General features: G+C 40.3%; 1 protein-coding gene and 1 long non-coding RNA gene across 4 annotated transcripts in view; both read left to right on the plus strand.

Moving 5' to 3' along the window:
- ZNF318 (zinc finger protein 318) overlaps positions 1 to 7,887 on the plus strand; it is a 28,079-nt gene extending 20,192 nt beyond the window's left edge. Inside the window, exons 7-11 of one of the 3 annotated variants that reach the window (XR_004355776.1) lie at positions 180 to 383; positions 859 to 958; positions 1,993 to 2,111; positions 2,498 to 7,525; positions 7,830 to 7,887. Coding sequence is in view for 1 of the 3 variants with exons in the window: in XM_032681365.1 (XP_032537256.1) it covers positions 180 to 383; positions 859 to 958; positions 1,993 to 2,111; positions 2,498 to 5,167 (3,093 nt within the window). In the remaining 2 variants the exon portion in view is untranslated. The other 2 variants (XR_004355777.1, XM_032681365.1) reach the window with 2 other exon arrangements.
- Positions 7,888 to 14,927: 7,040 nt separating this feature from the next.
- Positions 14,928 to 15,840, plus strand: LOC116783660. The gene is made up of 2 exons (XR_004355779.1): positions 14,928 to 15,195; positions 15,629 to 15,840. It is a non-coding gene; the product is annotated as an uncharacterized LOC116783660 (long non-coding RNA).
- The last annotated feature ends 108 nt before the right edge of the window (positions 15,841 to 15,948 follow it).

A 15,948-nucleotide genomic window follows, 5' to 3' on the forward strand; every position in this document is an offset into this window, starting at 1 on the left:
AGCATCTTAATCGACAATACCAGCTCTCTGAAACAGTGGAATTAGCCTGGGCGCTGAAAAGGTGATATATTTTTTTTTTGTGTGTATGTTTGGCTTCTGCTGGAGGCAGGTTCTGAGTTCTAGAGCATTATGTCTGTCCTGCCTTGTCTTAGAGAAGTGTTTCCTTTTGTTCAATTTAGGAATCAAAAACTACTAATGAAAAATCCAGAGGTAGAAGCCCGAAGCCAGCAGAATCCTCTTCACAGTCCTCCAAACATCCTTTCCAGTTGGCCAATATTTATGAATATTATGATGCAGGGAACCACTGGTGCAAAGACTGCAATACCATCTGCGGGACCATGTTTGACTTTTTCACACACATGCATAATAAGAAACACAGACAGGTATGTTGCAGGCTTCCTTCACTAAGTGCATTTCATGTTGCTATAAATATTAACACTGAAACATACATCACAGAACTACATTTTACAAGAGAACCTGAAGTAGTTATAAAGAACCCAAGAAGTTGCTTATCAAATTCTTTTCCCCTAATATTGGACTTGAGCAGTTGTACAGCTACCAGTGTGTTCCAACTAGTGTAAATGGGGCCTGTGTTCAGTTTTCTCAGGTTTGCCACTTGTGTTTCATATGTTTACCTGTTCTTTGCGATCATTTACATTGTATGCTTTTCACAGGTTATTTTGTCATTGTAACTTGCAAAATGGGAGGGGAAGGAGAGGAAAACTAATTCCTGTAAATATTTGCACATTGATTTTAATGTTCAGTGTTCTAAAAGGATGTTAAAAAGGAAAAAGACAAGTGTACTTGCCTTGCTAGTGTAATACATGAGCCTATATACCTCTGTCACTGTGCAAATAGACCCTGGATCCTTACAACAGACCTTGGGCTTCGAAGACCCAGAGTGAGACCAAACAAGACTCCATAAAACGCATCGATAAGATAACGGTTCCTGCCAAAGGTATGTTAGTTTTTATTAACTTGGGTATCATCCCTCTGACCTCCTGCAGGTTCCAGTTGCTCCGAGAAAGGAATTTCAAACCTTTACCTTGGCATAGGAGCACATATAGATACTGTATTATTAGATAAAAGGCAAATTAATTAATTTCCTGGTTTTTCTTGTGGAAAAGGTCATGAAGAAGGAGTATAGGAAAATATAGTGTGGTACCTTCTATTCTTTTTAGAGTTTAGTTTTATATTTTGAATACCAAGTGACTTTTTCAGTCTCCAGTGTAGTTCTGAAGTGATTTTTGCTAACATGTTAGAATTCAGAGCATGACCACAAGAGTTTGCCATGTTTGGGCAGATCTCGTGCAGTACTCCACATAGTCTTGCAAATAGACTCTTCTGTTCAGTGCATTTTTAGCAGAGCTTGCCCTGAAAAAGGACTGATGAGTACTTGGTATAGTGTGGGTACAGAAAATCTGAGAAAGTCATATGGGAGGAGCTGTAAGGGGTTTGAAAATTAATGCAAGATTTAAAATCTGAATGTCTAAATAGACCTGCCAGTGATCAATCTCATTTTAATTATCTGTTGAGTACTTGTAGTAGTGCCTACTAAAGAAGAATGTGCAGCATGTTAGATAACTGTAGCTGCTTCTGTAGGCATAAGTCTTGCTGAACTTCAAAGAAAATACTCGTATTCTTTTTATAAACCAGGTGTTTAGTATTTGAGCAGACTATACCGCAAAGATGGAAAATAGATCAAGACTGTAGGAAATATTAACCTGCTTGAACAGTGGATTGCCTTAATACGGATAGAGAGCACCTAAATAATTTCTTGAACCATAGTAATGCAACTTCTTCACTTTAGATGTTTGTTCCTGGTAATGGTGGTTCCTATACTGTAACTGTCCAGGAGAGCAACATTAACTGTTCCAAAAAGAACGTTGCTGGAGATTTTGCTGTTGTTCTTTGATATATTTATCTGACTTTGTTAAGAGCTTGGCATTTATTAAGTTTTGTTTCTCTGATAATTTTCTTTGGCCTTTTCAGGCTCTGAGTTTCTGATTCCCATCACTGGATATTATTGCCAGCTCTGTCATGAATTTTTTGGAGATCAAATCTCAGCAGAGCAGCATGTGAAAAGTCATCCCCACAATGAGAAATATAAGGTTGGTAACTGGTGTACCAGAAGCAAGACATTCTCTAGCTTCTACTTGTTCCATCTTCCTTTCCTGAAGAATGACATTTAACTCCTTGGAATATATGTATTTGGTTATCTTCACTACATTCTACTAAACTAAATAAACAGAGCTTCTCACTACATCACTACAGAGAGGCTAATCTTTTATCTGCCTGAGGCTGAAATGGTGTCTTCGGTAGAGTGACAGCTCTGCTGCAAGCACAGAATGTGGAGTTTGTAGCACCTCAGTTTCTTGATAGGAAGAAGTCTCTTGTGTCTTAGCACTCACTGAACAGGTCAAAACTGTCAGAGCTGAATTTATTTATTTATTTTTCATGGAAACAGTGGCTAAAATTGTGCTGTTTATTCCCACAGAAATACATAGATGAAAACCCACTCTATGAAGAGAGGAGAAATCTAGACCGTCAAGCTGGATTGGCTGTAGTTCTGGAAACAGAGCGCAGACGGCAAAATGAGCTGAAGAGGAAACTAGTTGAGAAACAGAAAGAAGAGAAGGATGAGAAAAACCCAAAAATAGTAAAGAAAGAGGAAGTAAAGAGCAACCCAGAGTTTGGAGAAGGGAGTAATGAAACTCAAGGCAAAATAGATTCTTCTGGGCGAAAAATGGGTATCATGGTTAAGCTAAAGAAGGAAGAGAAGACAGAGGAGAAAAAAGAAGAAAAGAAAGAGGAATATAGAAAGGAATCACCAAGCCAAACTTCCTTTGGGAAATTCAGCTGGAAAAAGACTGAGAGAGAGGATAAAACCCCAGGAGCAGCTATTCCAAAGGAGGAGAATACAGAAGGAAACAAAGAGGAGAACAAGTGTCAGTCTGTGAAATCCCATATCAAGCCCATTGAAATTAAGCTGTCTGGGAAAACTGTTATTCCACACACTAGCCCATGGATACCAGTTGTTTCCACACCAACATCAGCAAAAGTTTTACCCAATCTACCAGTCCCCACCATGATTTTCAGGAAGTCTAATACTGCAACAGTTAGTAAACCAGCACCTCTGAACACCTTTTTATCCATAAAATCCTCTGGAGCTACCACCAAACCACTACCAGTAGTAAAAGAAACGAATGCAGATCTTCTACTGCCTCCGGATATCATCTCAAAAGCTTTTGGAGGAGAAGAAGTAATTTTAAAGGGGACAGAGGAGGATTTGAAAGCAGCAGAAAAAACTGAATCTTCTCAGACTTCAGATAGACTACCTCCACATCCTCCTCCACCAGCAGTCCAGCAGGCAGCTCTCATCCCTGCAGATGAAGTAGCTCCAGGTGTGTCTGAAACTGAACAGACAATGCTGGCAATGCCTGTGAGACCACCACCACCTTCAACTGCTTTCAGTGAGCAGGCAAAAAAGATAGAAAAACGAAATTCTTGCTTGGCCACAGCCAATGCTAAAGATCTCTATGATATTTTCTACAGTAGCGGTGGAAAGGGTTCAGCTGACAGTAAGCTTGCAAGTTCTGCACTTCCAAATGGAGAAAACCCTAACCTAACAAAACCTGCAGACTTATCTGCAAACCCTAGAACAAACAGTAGCTCATCCTCCTTGAAAGAGGATTCTCAGAATGTGGATTTCTCACAGTGTAATAATCAAGTAACAGGGAGTTTGGTTCCTGGTGAGAATCAGGCTGAAATGAACAAGAAACCACTTCAGCCTCACCTCTCAGGAATATCTGTCACAGAATTGCCAGAAATAAAAACTGTTTCTGGTATCCAGATGCCTGTAGAAATTGGACTTGTTGATACAGGAGGTGGAAAGCAGGCAGGCAGTGAGGAATTCTGTGATGTACAGAAAACTGAGGTCCAAGAGAAAGTTGGACAGGAGGATGGAAATAAAACTGCAGTTACAAGCGTAAATGTTCCTAGTACCTTGGAGAAAGATGCAAAGATGAAGGACTGGGAGGTAAAAGCAGTAAAGCCTAAGCATAGCTTACAGCCAAAGACTTTTTTGCCTGAAATACAGAATGAAATTCAAAATTTGGGGAATTCTCATTTGGTAGAAGAAAAGTTAAATGATAACTGTAGAACTTGCTCAGAATCTAATAGTCCAAACTTGCTCTGGGACACTTCCAGAACTAGTAATGGAAAAGAACAGGCCATCACAACCCAGTCTTGTTCTAAAAGTGGTGGGGATCAGTCAGATACTCCAAATGCAGAGATAAAATCTGGTTTTAATGAAGTTAGTGCTTCAGAATTTCAAAACCGGAGGCAGGAAGTTGAATGCTTAGTCAATACCTGCTCAAATATTGTTCACCTCAGATCCAATCTAGAATTAGTAGCTGAAAATGAAAAAAAGTCATCAGAACACACTGGATCTGATGCAAGGTCAGATAATTTTTTTATCAAGAGATCATCAGGAGATGGGAAACACATTAAAACTCCCTCACAGAAAGCAGAACTTGAGTTCAAAAGCACTGATTTCAGTTTGGGAGACAATAAGGTAAAACAGGAATGCTTCAGCATCCATACAGCAGGACTTTTAAATGAGAATACAGAGGAAGTCACAGAACTAGAAACTATTGCATCTCTTAGGCTGGAGTCCAGTAGACATAAAAAGCTGGGCATTGAAAAAACAGTGAATGAAACAGACATTACTGATTTTGCTACATTGACTTCTGACAGTCGGGAAGATAAATTTTGCACACAGATTTCTCAAAAAGCTCTACTGCAGCCTGGATCACAGACCTCAAATAGTGACACTACAGAGATGGTCGTGCCAGTTCTAGAAATGCAGGGCATTTCTCCCACATCTGAGATACCTCTGCAAGTGGAGGAGAGCAGAGCTGGCACTGTTGAAATGCTGTCACTTAGTTGTGACGGAGGCAGCACAAAAAGTCAGTCTTCTGGGTGCATGGAAACTTTCATTCCTGAGCTCAAAGAAACACATGGAAAGGTTGGTGGCTCAGGAGACAAGGGAGGATGCACTATCCAGAGCAAGAAGACTGAGCAATCAGAAGCTGCTGACTGTAGTTTGGAAGCTACAACACATTCAGGAATTTCTGAAAGTGTAGCAGAAAGCCCAGTGGGTTGAAGTAAACCCAGCTAGTCCCAATATTTGAGGAGCCAGAGCTGGGATTATGTATATGTTTTTTGTTTGTTTTTTTTTTTTGTTCCAGTTGAGAGTTTTGGGTGTATTTTGCATTCTGTGGTAGGACTTGGCTAAAGTGAAATATAGGTCATCAGAGGGCAGAACATACTTTATTCTGTACATAACTAATTATGTAAAATGTTTTTTCATGTGAATTTTTTTGCCAGTTTCTTTTCTACACTCTGCTATTAAAATGGAATCTCGTTTATAATGCGTGCGTCTTTGTTCTTTATTTTGGGGGCTTTTATTCTTTGACCGTTCCTGGATGATTTCCAGCTCACCCTGTTTGTGTCAGTAGCATCATGAGTAGCCCAGCTGCTGGGACAAGCTCAGGAACAGCAATTTAGAACTTGAGGAAATGGAGACTTGCAGAAGAGCTAAAACTGAAAATTTCTTTGAACTGCAGTGTCTGGGTTTGTTTACTTTGTTGTTTAAAATGCAAGAATGTGATTAGAGTTGATTTTGTTGTTTGTTTATTTGTCTCTGTGAATTGTAATTACTGTTGTAATTCATCTGTACTTAAGCTGTTTCACTGTATTGTATAAGCACATGTGTGGATGCCACTTCACTAAGCAAGGGGAGAAAATCTGTTCGACTGGCTTTTGGAGAAGAAGACTAATCGGTAAGGCTTTGTGGCCTGACACCTGGACCAGACAAATTGAGGTCACTTAAATGATTTGAAATGGGCTTTCTTTCGTTCTATTGTGATCCAGTAACTATTTGTGTTAAATCATTTAGCAGCTGACCAGCTCTGAAGAAGTAGAAGATCAGAACCCTGGTATCAGGAATTGGACTCGCTTCATGTGATACAGACACATGCATGCCTACCCTGAATGGTCCTTGAGCTATCAAAAGCTCTAGTGTGATGGTTCTCATTTGTATAGCTTGTTAAAGACTAAAGTATTAAATGTGTTTGCTTGGATAAATACAACATTTTTATTTGTAAATTGTTTAAAAAATAAACATATGGAGGTCAACAAGGCTTTCTTCTTGTTTTTCTTTTTTTTTTCCTTAACTCAAGGAAAGTGTTTTATTTCAATTTGTTTCTAACTCCTGTAGTAGTTGATAAAATTGAGAAATTGTAGAGGGTGAAGATACTCCACAATTAGCCTGCTCAGTAAAAAAACAATTTGTTCCCAGCTAAAGTCAATGGAAGAACTACTTTCAACATCATCAGTAGAAGTTTGTTTGAAGTCCTAAACACTATGCAAAGCTTGAGGTGGGGTGTCAGGCGAGGACCCCAGCAGAGCTCACAGTTTTGTAATTAGTACCTGCATGTGGACCGCCTGAGGGGGCAAAATCACCATTTTTCTTCGGTTTCCATGACTATGTGTGAAGAAGGTATGAACCATTTTTCAGATTTGTTATGGTGGTTTTCATACTAGAAATGTAAGAACTGTCTAAGCAGAATTTGGAAATCTATTATAAATGGTCAAGTCAACAGTAAAAAAGTTATTAAGAAGGGAAGAGAGTTTTGAGAAAGTCTGGGTTTATGATGTTAAGCAGTTACTGCATTGATATAAGAAATCTTTTTTAGTATCGTTGCACTACTTTCATCAGATAACTATTTGCTGTCAACAAAGAGAGCAAGTATACTTCAGTAGCTTTAAAATGGAATTGTTAAGTGAGAGATTGCTTAAATCCTGGTTTATAAAAAAGTCCTTTGTAGTTATTTCTTGGTTTTCTTCTGTATTTTTTTATTATATACCTGAGTTTATTTGTTTACATTTGACAGCTAAATTTTCCCCTCCTATTTTCTTTTCATTCTCTTCAGTGAAGTGCCTGGTCCCTTGTAAATTCACAGAGGAAGAGGGGAACTGATTTTCTTACTTGCCTTGTTATTGAGGGATATCAGTGCAGGGAAAGGAGATATTAAAGGGAAGGCTGAATTTTTCTACAGTTCTTCATTTTACCTGGTGCTGTTATGGAACACACAAATGCTTTCTGGTTAGTTTCCTTTTGCAGGTTGGTCTTCATGAAGGTCTCAGTGCATGCAATGGCAAACAAGTAATTTGGACAATCATGTCCTTCAGACAACCTTACTCAGTGCTGTGTTATCTGTGTGGGACGTACTCTTAATTAACTTTATTTTGGGGGAAAGGACAATATAAATCTATTATCCTTGTTCTGTTCTCTCCTACAGTTGATTCTACAAGTAGTGGTGGTGGTCAGTGCTGAACGTGGCTGGCCGTGAATTGAGAGGAGCTAGCAGCAAGGGCAAGCAAGAGCTTTGCAAAGGAGAAATTGGGAATTGTTACCTCGTATTTGTCTAAAGCTTTCCAGGATCTGAACCTTCCTATGGTATAAATTAAATACTACTTCTTTTCGTGCCCTTTATTCAAATAATTGTTCTATCCTTGAATGAAAATCGGGCTCTTTATTCCTGGAAGGAAGGTTAATTTGGTCTTTTTTGAGGAAGAAGTAAAAGGTACTCCTTGAACCACTAATGGACAGGAACAGGTGGTGTAGGTGATGACATCTAGGCAGACTGGCAGACAGAGGCATTAACACTGTAATTTCATGAAATGGCATATATTTTTATTTATGTATTTTTTCTTTTTTCTTTCCTTTTTTTTCTTCTTTTTTTTTTTCCTGTGGTTTCCAGAGGCATGCAGTAAATGATTTATCCACTGTACTGGTCCCCTGTGCTGGCAGAGCTGTAGCATAGTGCACTGACTGGGAAGCCTAATTTCTAGGCTGGCCTTGGACTCTTCCAGATCCTCAGGAGGAGGGGTGAGTTAATGGGGTTTTACTTGTGTGTTTGAATGGTTCAATACAGCATTACCTCTCCTTCCTGACCCAGTTCTCAAAAAACTGCATAAAGCATAAGAAATTACCGTTCTCCTGGTTTTTTGAAAGCTGCTAATAGGGAGGAAACAATCATAATTTGAATGTTTCTATCTTTACACTACTTTGAACCATACACAAATACCTAGTAATTTCAAAAGACAACTCTAAGCCTTCATTTGATGCTTCAGCCTTTAGTTTGCCATGATGGAGGCTGGCACAAATGCCTTTCTCCTGGATAAAGTTTGTTCCAAAACCAAGCTTGATGAAGAAGCAGTGGAAGAAGAGCCATAGAAAAGCTGCTGGTATCCTGTCAAACTGTTGTAAGTCCAGGTGGGTTTTTAATACTACTTCCACTTTCTTTGAACAGGCATTTGGAAAGGAGAAGGAGCCTTCATATGTTTACAAAAGTAATGTTTTAGATAAATACAGTCAGTTTTTTGTCTGGGGTAGTCTCTTGGGCAGGTGAGTCTTGCTTCTAGCTTGCTGGAATCATGTCATTGACTGAGGTTTAACTAGGCAACAGAGAGGGTTTTGGGGGGGATTATTTGTTTGTTTTCGAATTTTAAATGGCATGTGAGCAGGGAAGAAATGCATAAACCATCATTCTCTTAGTAGTTTTTTTTCTGAATGTATTTTTGTCATAGTGGTAAAAAGTACAAGTAGTAGATGAAGATAGAAGGTCTCTGCCATTTGGCAGAGTTATCCCAGGATCGCCATCCCTGGAAGTGTTCAAAAGACATGTGATGTGGTACTTGGGTCGTGGTATAGTGGTGAACACAGCAGTGCTGCATTAACGGTTGGACTCAATGATCTTGGAGGTCTTTTCCAACTTTAATGATTCTACAATTTCTTTATTCTTGCCAAGGAAATAAACACCCAATTCTTATCTAAGAGAAGCTTCACAGAGAACTTTAATTTCGCTCATGGAAACAGTAGGAAAAGGTGGCAAAGGCCAATTATTTTTTTTATCCTGGCAAACCCCAAACAGTTTTCAGAAATAGCTACTGAAAGTAAGTAATGATAACAGAAATCTTGTTAAAGAAAACCCAAACACTAACATCTACCAAACTAGTGCAACCCAAAGCATGACAAAACTGTATTTCTTTAGTGCAAGGGGCAGAAGAAATCATGAGACAGGTTTTTATGGGGTGCTTGATGTGTTATTTTATTACTCTCAGAACACTCAGAGAACATTACAGAAACGTAAAGGGATCAAAATCACTCTCTGAGACAGAATTCAGTCCCCTTCTGCCTGCTGCACGGTTAAGTGCACACAGCCTACGTGCCACCACTGTGGGAGTATAAAGCAGCCATAAAATCTATTTTACTAGACTCCTCTGCCTCCATCTAGCATGAAGAAGAGAGATACGCAGATTATGGTTGCTGGACTATCCTTTCTACCACCTGTTTTCAGGGAGGTATTCATGGTTGTAACTAACTTGAGCAAAACAATGTAGCTGTGGACTGTTATATTCTGCCCTGGAGCAGAAATCTGAGGCTCCATATTTAGAATTAGTTTCTAGGGTTTGTTTTCTGATCCCACCTCCACCTCTTCTTGGGCTGTCTTGCTTGCAATGAGAAGGCTGATTACCATATGTTAGCAGTTCTAGGCTCAGGTAAAATGAGTCAAGCTGCTGTTACAATTCCCATGAAGTTGTCCATCAACTGGGGATGCAGAGAGCAGATCCATTAGAATTGTTCAGGCAGGTGGTGGAGAACAGTTGAATACCTGCAGGAAATAAAACCTGAATTCAGAGCTGCTTCGAGGGAAACAGCATTCCCTTTTCCAGCAGCCTGACTGAAGAATCTTCGTTTTACAGACAGTAAAGCACACACAAGAGGTAATGTTCTCAGTCCTTAATCAAAAAGAATTTTTCTCCAAGAAACTGCTTTTGTGGGAGAGTTTCAGCCAGCACCTAATGCTACAAATCATTGGGGATACCAGCCTGTTTAATTTGCATACAAACTTTAGATGAATATAGAAACAGTAAGTCTTTAGGAGCCGTGGTAGCTGTGAAGAATATGAAAAGCCCTGTAACAGCTATCTGGTAAAGAAATGGTAGGTATGATCCTCATATCAGTACTCATGTTACAGTGTATTCATGTCCTGTCAAGAGATGAAAAAACGAAATTAAATGTAAATGCCAAATAATTAGATGAGAGAAGGACTCATAATGAGGCAACTGCAAGATGGGTATTTAGACATGCTTGATTAGTGGGAAAAAGAAAGAACAAAGTCAATTAGCAAAGGAATATCAGTCACTCCATTTTCTCCTAAGAACTGAAGGCTTAATGCAATTAAACCCATTTAAGATGGTGCTTTCCCAGGTATTGTTCAAACTTCATGTCCTTTGCCAGTTAGTTTCACACATATTTTTTTACCAAGTGTATGAGAGAGGTTCAAAATTAGTATATCTCTGTTGTGTCTTTAGACATACTGTCCAAGGTAGGATTACAAAAGTAATTCACACATGTATTTTATGTATTCAGTGCAATGAAGTCACACTATGGATTCAGTTTGGCCGGGTGAAAAAAAAATCCCATATCTGCATTTGCTGTAGTATTTCATCATTCACATTGGATCTGTCTGGCATTTGAAATAAGATACAGGCATGGACAACCTGCTTCAAGCTGTCTACAATGTCTACAGAAGAAAGATCATCCAGGATACTAAATGACCCGTAATTATTTCTCCGAGAGTTGCATTTGTGCTTCAGAATGCAAGAAAGGCTTACAAGTTTTAGTTCAAGTTTTTAAGATGAAACCCTCTGCTTTATATGGTTAGCATCGTAGACCAAAGCATCAAATACATTGCTTTTAGTTATTCTACTTCTTACAAATCCTTTCTCCCAGTGAACTACCTACATACACAGTATGTTCAATGACAGCTGTTTTCATTTTGTATTAAGCTTATGTTACATCCCGCCCCTGAAGGCAGAGTAGCTGAGGTTTCTGTTAATAATAGATCCCTTGGGGTGGGTTAGAGCAAAACGACTGGTGTTTATAAATATATATATATGGCAGGTTTATTTCAGGACATTTTGGTTGCAATGGAAAGGAAGTATGCAACTGTTTTGGTTATTATCTGTAGAAATATAGCAATATAGAAGTGTAAAAATAACACTTAAATTGTATAAGGAAAAGAAAGGATAGGTGGAAGGCCTCAGAAATGAGTCTGGGGGTGCTTCAGGGGTCTTTGAGGTTTATGACACCTTCTAAGACGTGACAGCTGCCTCTCACGTCAGCTAGTTATGGCTCATGGGAGGAGGGATGAATACCCTTAAGCCTACATGTGAATGTAAATGTCCTGATACCTCCCCATCTATCCCACCTCCACAGGGTCTGCTTCTCATCAGCCTTCTCCCTTATCTGGCTTGTAGCCTCTGGTTGTGGGTGTGCACCCCCTCTGCACCTGGGCTGTTACCTTGCAGAGAGCCAGCAAAGCAGCTGCTTTTGCAAATGGCCATTAACATTTTGGTCTCTCACAGCTTGCCAAATTTCTTCCAGAAAGCTTTTGATGCAGAGGGGAGGGAAGTAATTAAAAGATTAAAAGGGCCTCAGATTTGGGAATGTAACAGTTGAACCTGACAAATGCTCAGCAAACTGGATTTTAGGATGAACATAGAGTTTGCTGTAAAAAGCCCATTGTCTTTGCTGGCTTTTGATTACTTTCCACAGGAACTAAGAAAATGTTATCTGAAATTGCTGGACTTCGGTAAACCTGTTCTGAGAAGGTGAGTGCAGATTTGCATGACTGGAATGGTATCTTTCCCCCTTTGGTATGAGGGCACATTCTTTTCGTTATTATTAATGTGATTAATCAGTGAGGCTTTTTCTATATTCTTACTGATTAAACCTGCTGTTCACGGGTATGTCTGTAATTTAAGCTTTTTTGCCAGCATCCAAGAAGACTCTGTATGTGTGGACTTCTTTATCTTGATTAAACAGTGTTATTTTAAAAACAAACATTAAACTTTTATGACATAACACTGATTCCTGAGTGCTGTTTGTTTAAAAATTATTTTCTAAAGAGAATTAAAAAAGGACAGGCTACTTTGAGGTATTAATAGTGGCAAGAGAGGGTGCTGGATTCTGAGTTCTTGATTCCTGTGGTTTTTATGGCCCTGCAGTAATGTAGTTTCTTTATCACTTGGAAGAGCTGCTAAAGTAGGGAAAAAGGCTTTTTAAAGCTCCTGTCTCTATACTTAATTTGGAATCTTCTAGCTATTTTTAAACTCAGCTACCGTGTTAAATTATTCATGCAAACTTTTATGTGTTCACAGAAATGTCTTGTTGATTCTTTCTGCAAGTATTTCCCTTGAAGGGAGATGGTGCTGTGTTTCACTAACAAAAAATGTCCTGACAGCAGCTGCCAAACACATAAAAGAATAAAGACAAACAACAGACAGCTTGCTTTTTTGTGCAGAGATTTATCATAACTGTTTATTATTCTAGAAAATAACGTGTGAGAGATTGCTTTACAGTATTGCTTTACATCATGCTTTATATGTGATGAAAAAACACAAACTAGTTTGTTGCTGCTGCTGAGGGACTAACACTTTAGAAATATTTATTTTCTTCACACAATGCTAACATGTTTCCTAGCAGTGCTGCCTAGTAAGTCGTACCCATCAGGATAATCTTAAGTATTGAATTGTCAGCTCTGAGCGTGTTGTAGATCATCTCCCTTTCCCCCCACTTAATTTGTTCCTGCAGAGGCTGACTAGTAAACTAATTACCATAGCACTGACATCCTTTGGCTGATAGAGATGTAATCCAGGGATGGATTCAAACATTGTGTCTAGAAGGGACAACCTGTACTTAAATTGTATTCAAAACATCAGAGTAGCAGATATCCAGCTACTCTAGAAAATACAGTAAGCATGCATTTCTGCTGATAAGTCATTCAGGAACTTGGGACAGTATAGCTGATGAAATAATTAACTGCCACACAAAGGCTGCATTTTAACCATGTTCCTTAGCAAAAATTACCTCCTGCCTGCAGGAGATGCTAAACCTGGTAGCCTGACAGCTATGAAGCTGCCTGCATCTCCATCTCCCCAGGTACAGCCAGTGTCAAGGCTGAGTGTGTACTCCCAGTAGGCACACACACAAACATGTCTGGGTGTATGCACATGGCCAGCCACACAGATGAACACACATAAAACCAGAAAACAGCACTTCTAAAAACGGAAACAGGATCAATGCCATAATCATGTTCCCCTCTCTGGAATGAAAGTCTGTCATGGAACATACATCGTGACGAACAACAGAGGTCCCCTCAGTAACAGGATGCTCATTTATCCTATAGCCGTTCCCAGGTCCTTGTTCTCTCCAGCTGCAGACACTTGGTCATGCAAGACCTTAAGGCCCACAACGAGGTCAGGCTGCTGGCACTCAGACCTGCTTGGACCCACAGACACAGGCACACACAGACTATGGATCTCTTCAACAACTGGCCTTAGTCCACCCTCTAAACTCGTCCTGGTGCCCTCTCATCTCTACTGGGGCAGAACCTTACAGCACAGCAGTAAGGACTTAGGAGTCTGGGAGCTGAAAAGTAGTCAGAAGCTGGAAGAGTATTAAGGGAAGTGTCCTATGCCACTGTCCTGCTCTTGATCTTCCTGTGGTACCTGCTTTTAGTTATACTACCAACAGGCTACTCAGAGCATGGTCTGACCCAGAACTGACGTTCCTACACACCTGGCAAATACAGCTGTATGTCTGGCAGCCAGTGGTCTTTTAGCTGCAACATAGTGACTGGATTCTGCTGCATCTAAGCACTCTGGAAAAGCTACAGCATCCTCAGAGAAATCAATAAAAAATTTGATTTTGGTGATTAGCAGCACTTTAACATGCACACTCTGCACCTTGTAACACTCCAGTGTGTTTCATGCTTTTCCACAAGTGCAAATTTCAAGATGCCTCTGTCATGGGGATTTTTGACAACCACAGAGCAAAGAGGCAAGACCTGAGGTGGGGTGGTGTAAACACTGAAAATAATTTGGCTGTAATGAAATAAAGCCTGCCTTAAGGTTGTTGTCTTTGGCCAGGTTTCCTATGGAAGTGAGGTTTAAATCATCAGGGGGTGTATGTCTTCAAACTCAGTGACCTGGGCAAGTTCAACAAGCTTCCTCCACACTGGCAGCAGGTTCTTCTGGTGCAGAGGGACTGCAACCTTATGCTTTATTAGATGTGAGAGAATCTGCTCAGATGGAAGTCTCCTTTATCTTCAGTCAGAGCTCACATCATCCCACACACCAAAACCAGTCAATCACAAAAGGCAAATACACAGGAAACCAATTGTCTTTGTTAAATGACAGCTGGCATCCAAGCAGTGGAACATCTCACACCTGTCAGAATAAATACTTCTGGGCTGTGGAGCCTCAGGCCACACAGGCTGCCAACTTCCTTAACCTGTGTCTCACAGCGTGAGAGCACCTGACCAATATCCACCACACACATCCACATCCCTCCAGGGCTAAGGGGGCCAGAAGGGGTTTACAGTGGTCCACTCCTGAATGGAGAGGACAGCAGCAGCCTGGGCTGGTTTGCTTCTTCCCATAGGGGAAATTGGTGTTACATGGCTTTCTCAGTGCTGGCACAGTGTAGGCAGTCATGTATGGCTCCAGCCGGGACACTGCTGTGAAGCTGCCTGAGGAACACATGGACTCCCAGAGCTACAGCTCCCTGTGAGTGAGATGGGGAGGGAAGTAGCTGTAGCAAACTCAAACCAGGAAGAGAACAAATATGAGGAGAGCTGAGCTCAGTTCTGCAGGTTGACAAGTCTGCAGAGCTTTGTGTAGCACATGGAAATCTACCCCAGTTACAGCTCTGGTGTGAGCCAACAGCCTGAGCAGCTGCTGCTCCCAGAAGTAACCATTCTAGAGAGTTCTGTGATGTCATTGCACAATAGCAAACTGCTTGGGACAGTATTAGTTTGTTGAAGTAGCACTTGTATGCCAAACAAAAAACTAACTGTCCAATGTTGAAATGGATTTCCTCTGGAAGGGCCAGGATGCTGTACAGTTGCCATTCACACCTCTCATGCCTCCAAAATCTGGGTGATGAAAAACCCTACATAGATAGGAAAAGAAAAAATCACAGCTGACGAGACACAGAATGACAAAACAAAGCTCTCTTCCCTGTCCTTAGGAGAAAATTGTAGCTGCCTGCTCCAGGTTAGCATCACACCTCCAATTGTTCTCCCCAGCCACAAGATCCATATGGTTTTCAAGAGACTGCACAGAAAGGACAGTAATGCAGTTGCAGAACTAAGTGATGCAAATGGGAGAAGATGCCTTCCAAATTGTCCCTACCATGCAGTGTTGGCACAACTGAATGAAAGAGAGAAATCTATTTATTTCTTTCAGAAGGCAGATGTCATTAGCTGAGTGCCAAGATGAATACAATCCTTATCCCTTGCCTATGCTTATCTGAATCATCTGAGTAGTGTCAATATGGCGTTTACCTGCAGTAAATGTAGATGACAGCAAATGTTCCTTTGAAATTAGCACAAAATCCTCGCTTCTCAACATGTGCAGATTCAGGAGTGGACACAGAAACAATGTCCATATAAGAAAATGAATTTTTTCATGTACTGCTTGCTCCTAGTCCTTGCCTGTGGGAATTAAAAAAGAAGGTTCAGAAGTAAGGGCTAAATGTTATGAAGACCAGAAGCAGCAGCAACTGAGGAGCAGGGCCAGACTGGACATACGGCGCTGCTTTGTACACTTACAGCTGTGCAAGCAAGGTGAACTCAACCATTATATTAAAAAAAACCAAATAATCAAAACCACCACCACCACCAAAGTTACAAACTTTCAGCAGCAGTGTTGAATTTGTGAGGAAACAATCTAATCCTCCAAACTCCCAACTTAGATTACCCCCGAGGCAAGGCTCCCAGGCAAAAAACCTGGTAATGCTTTGAATAA

This window comes from Chiroxiphia lanceolata, chromosome 3 (assembly GCF_009829145.1).
Source record: "Chiroxiphia lanceolata isolate bChiLan1 chromosome 3, bChiLan1.pri, whole genome shotgun sequence".
Taxonomy (NCBI): domain Eukaryota; kingdom Metazoa; phylum Chordata; class Aves; order Passeriformes; family Pipridae; genus Chiroxiphia; species Chiroxiphia lanceolata.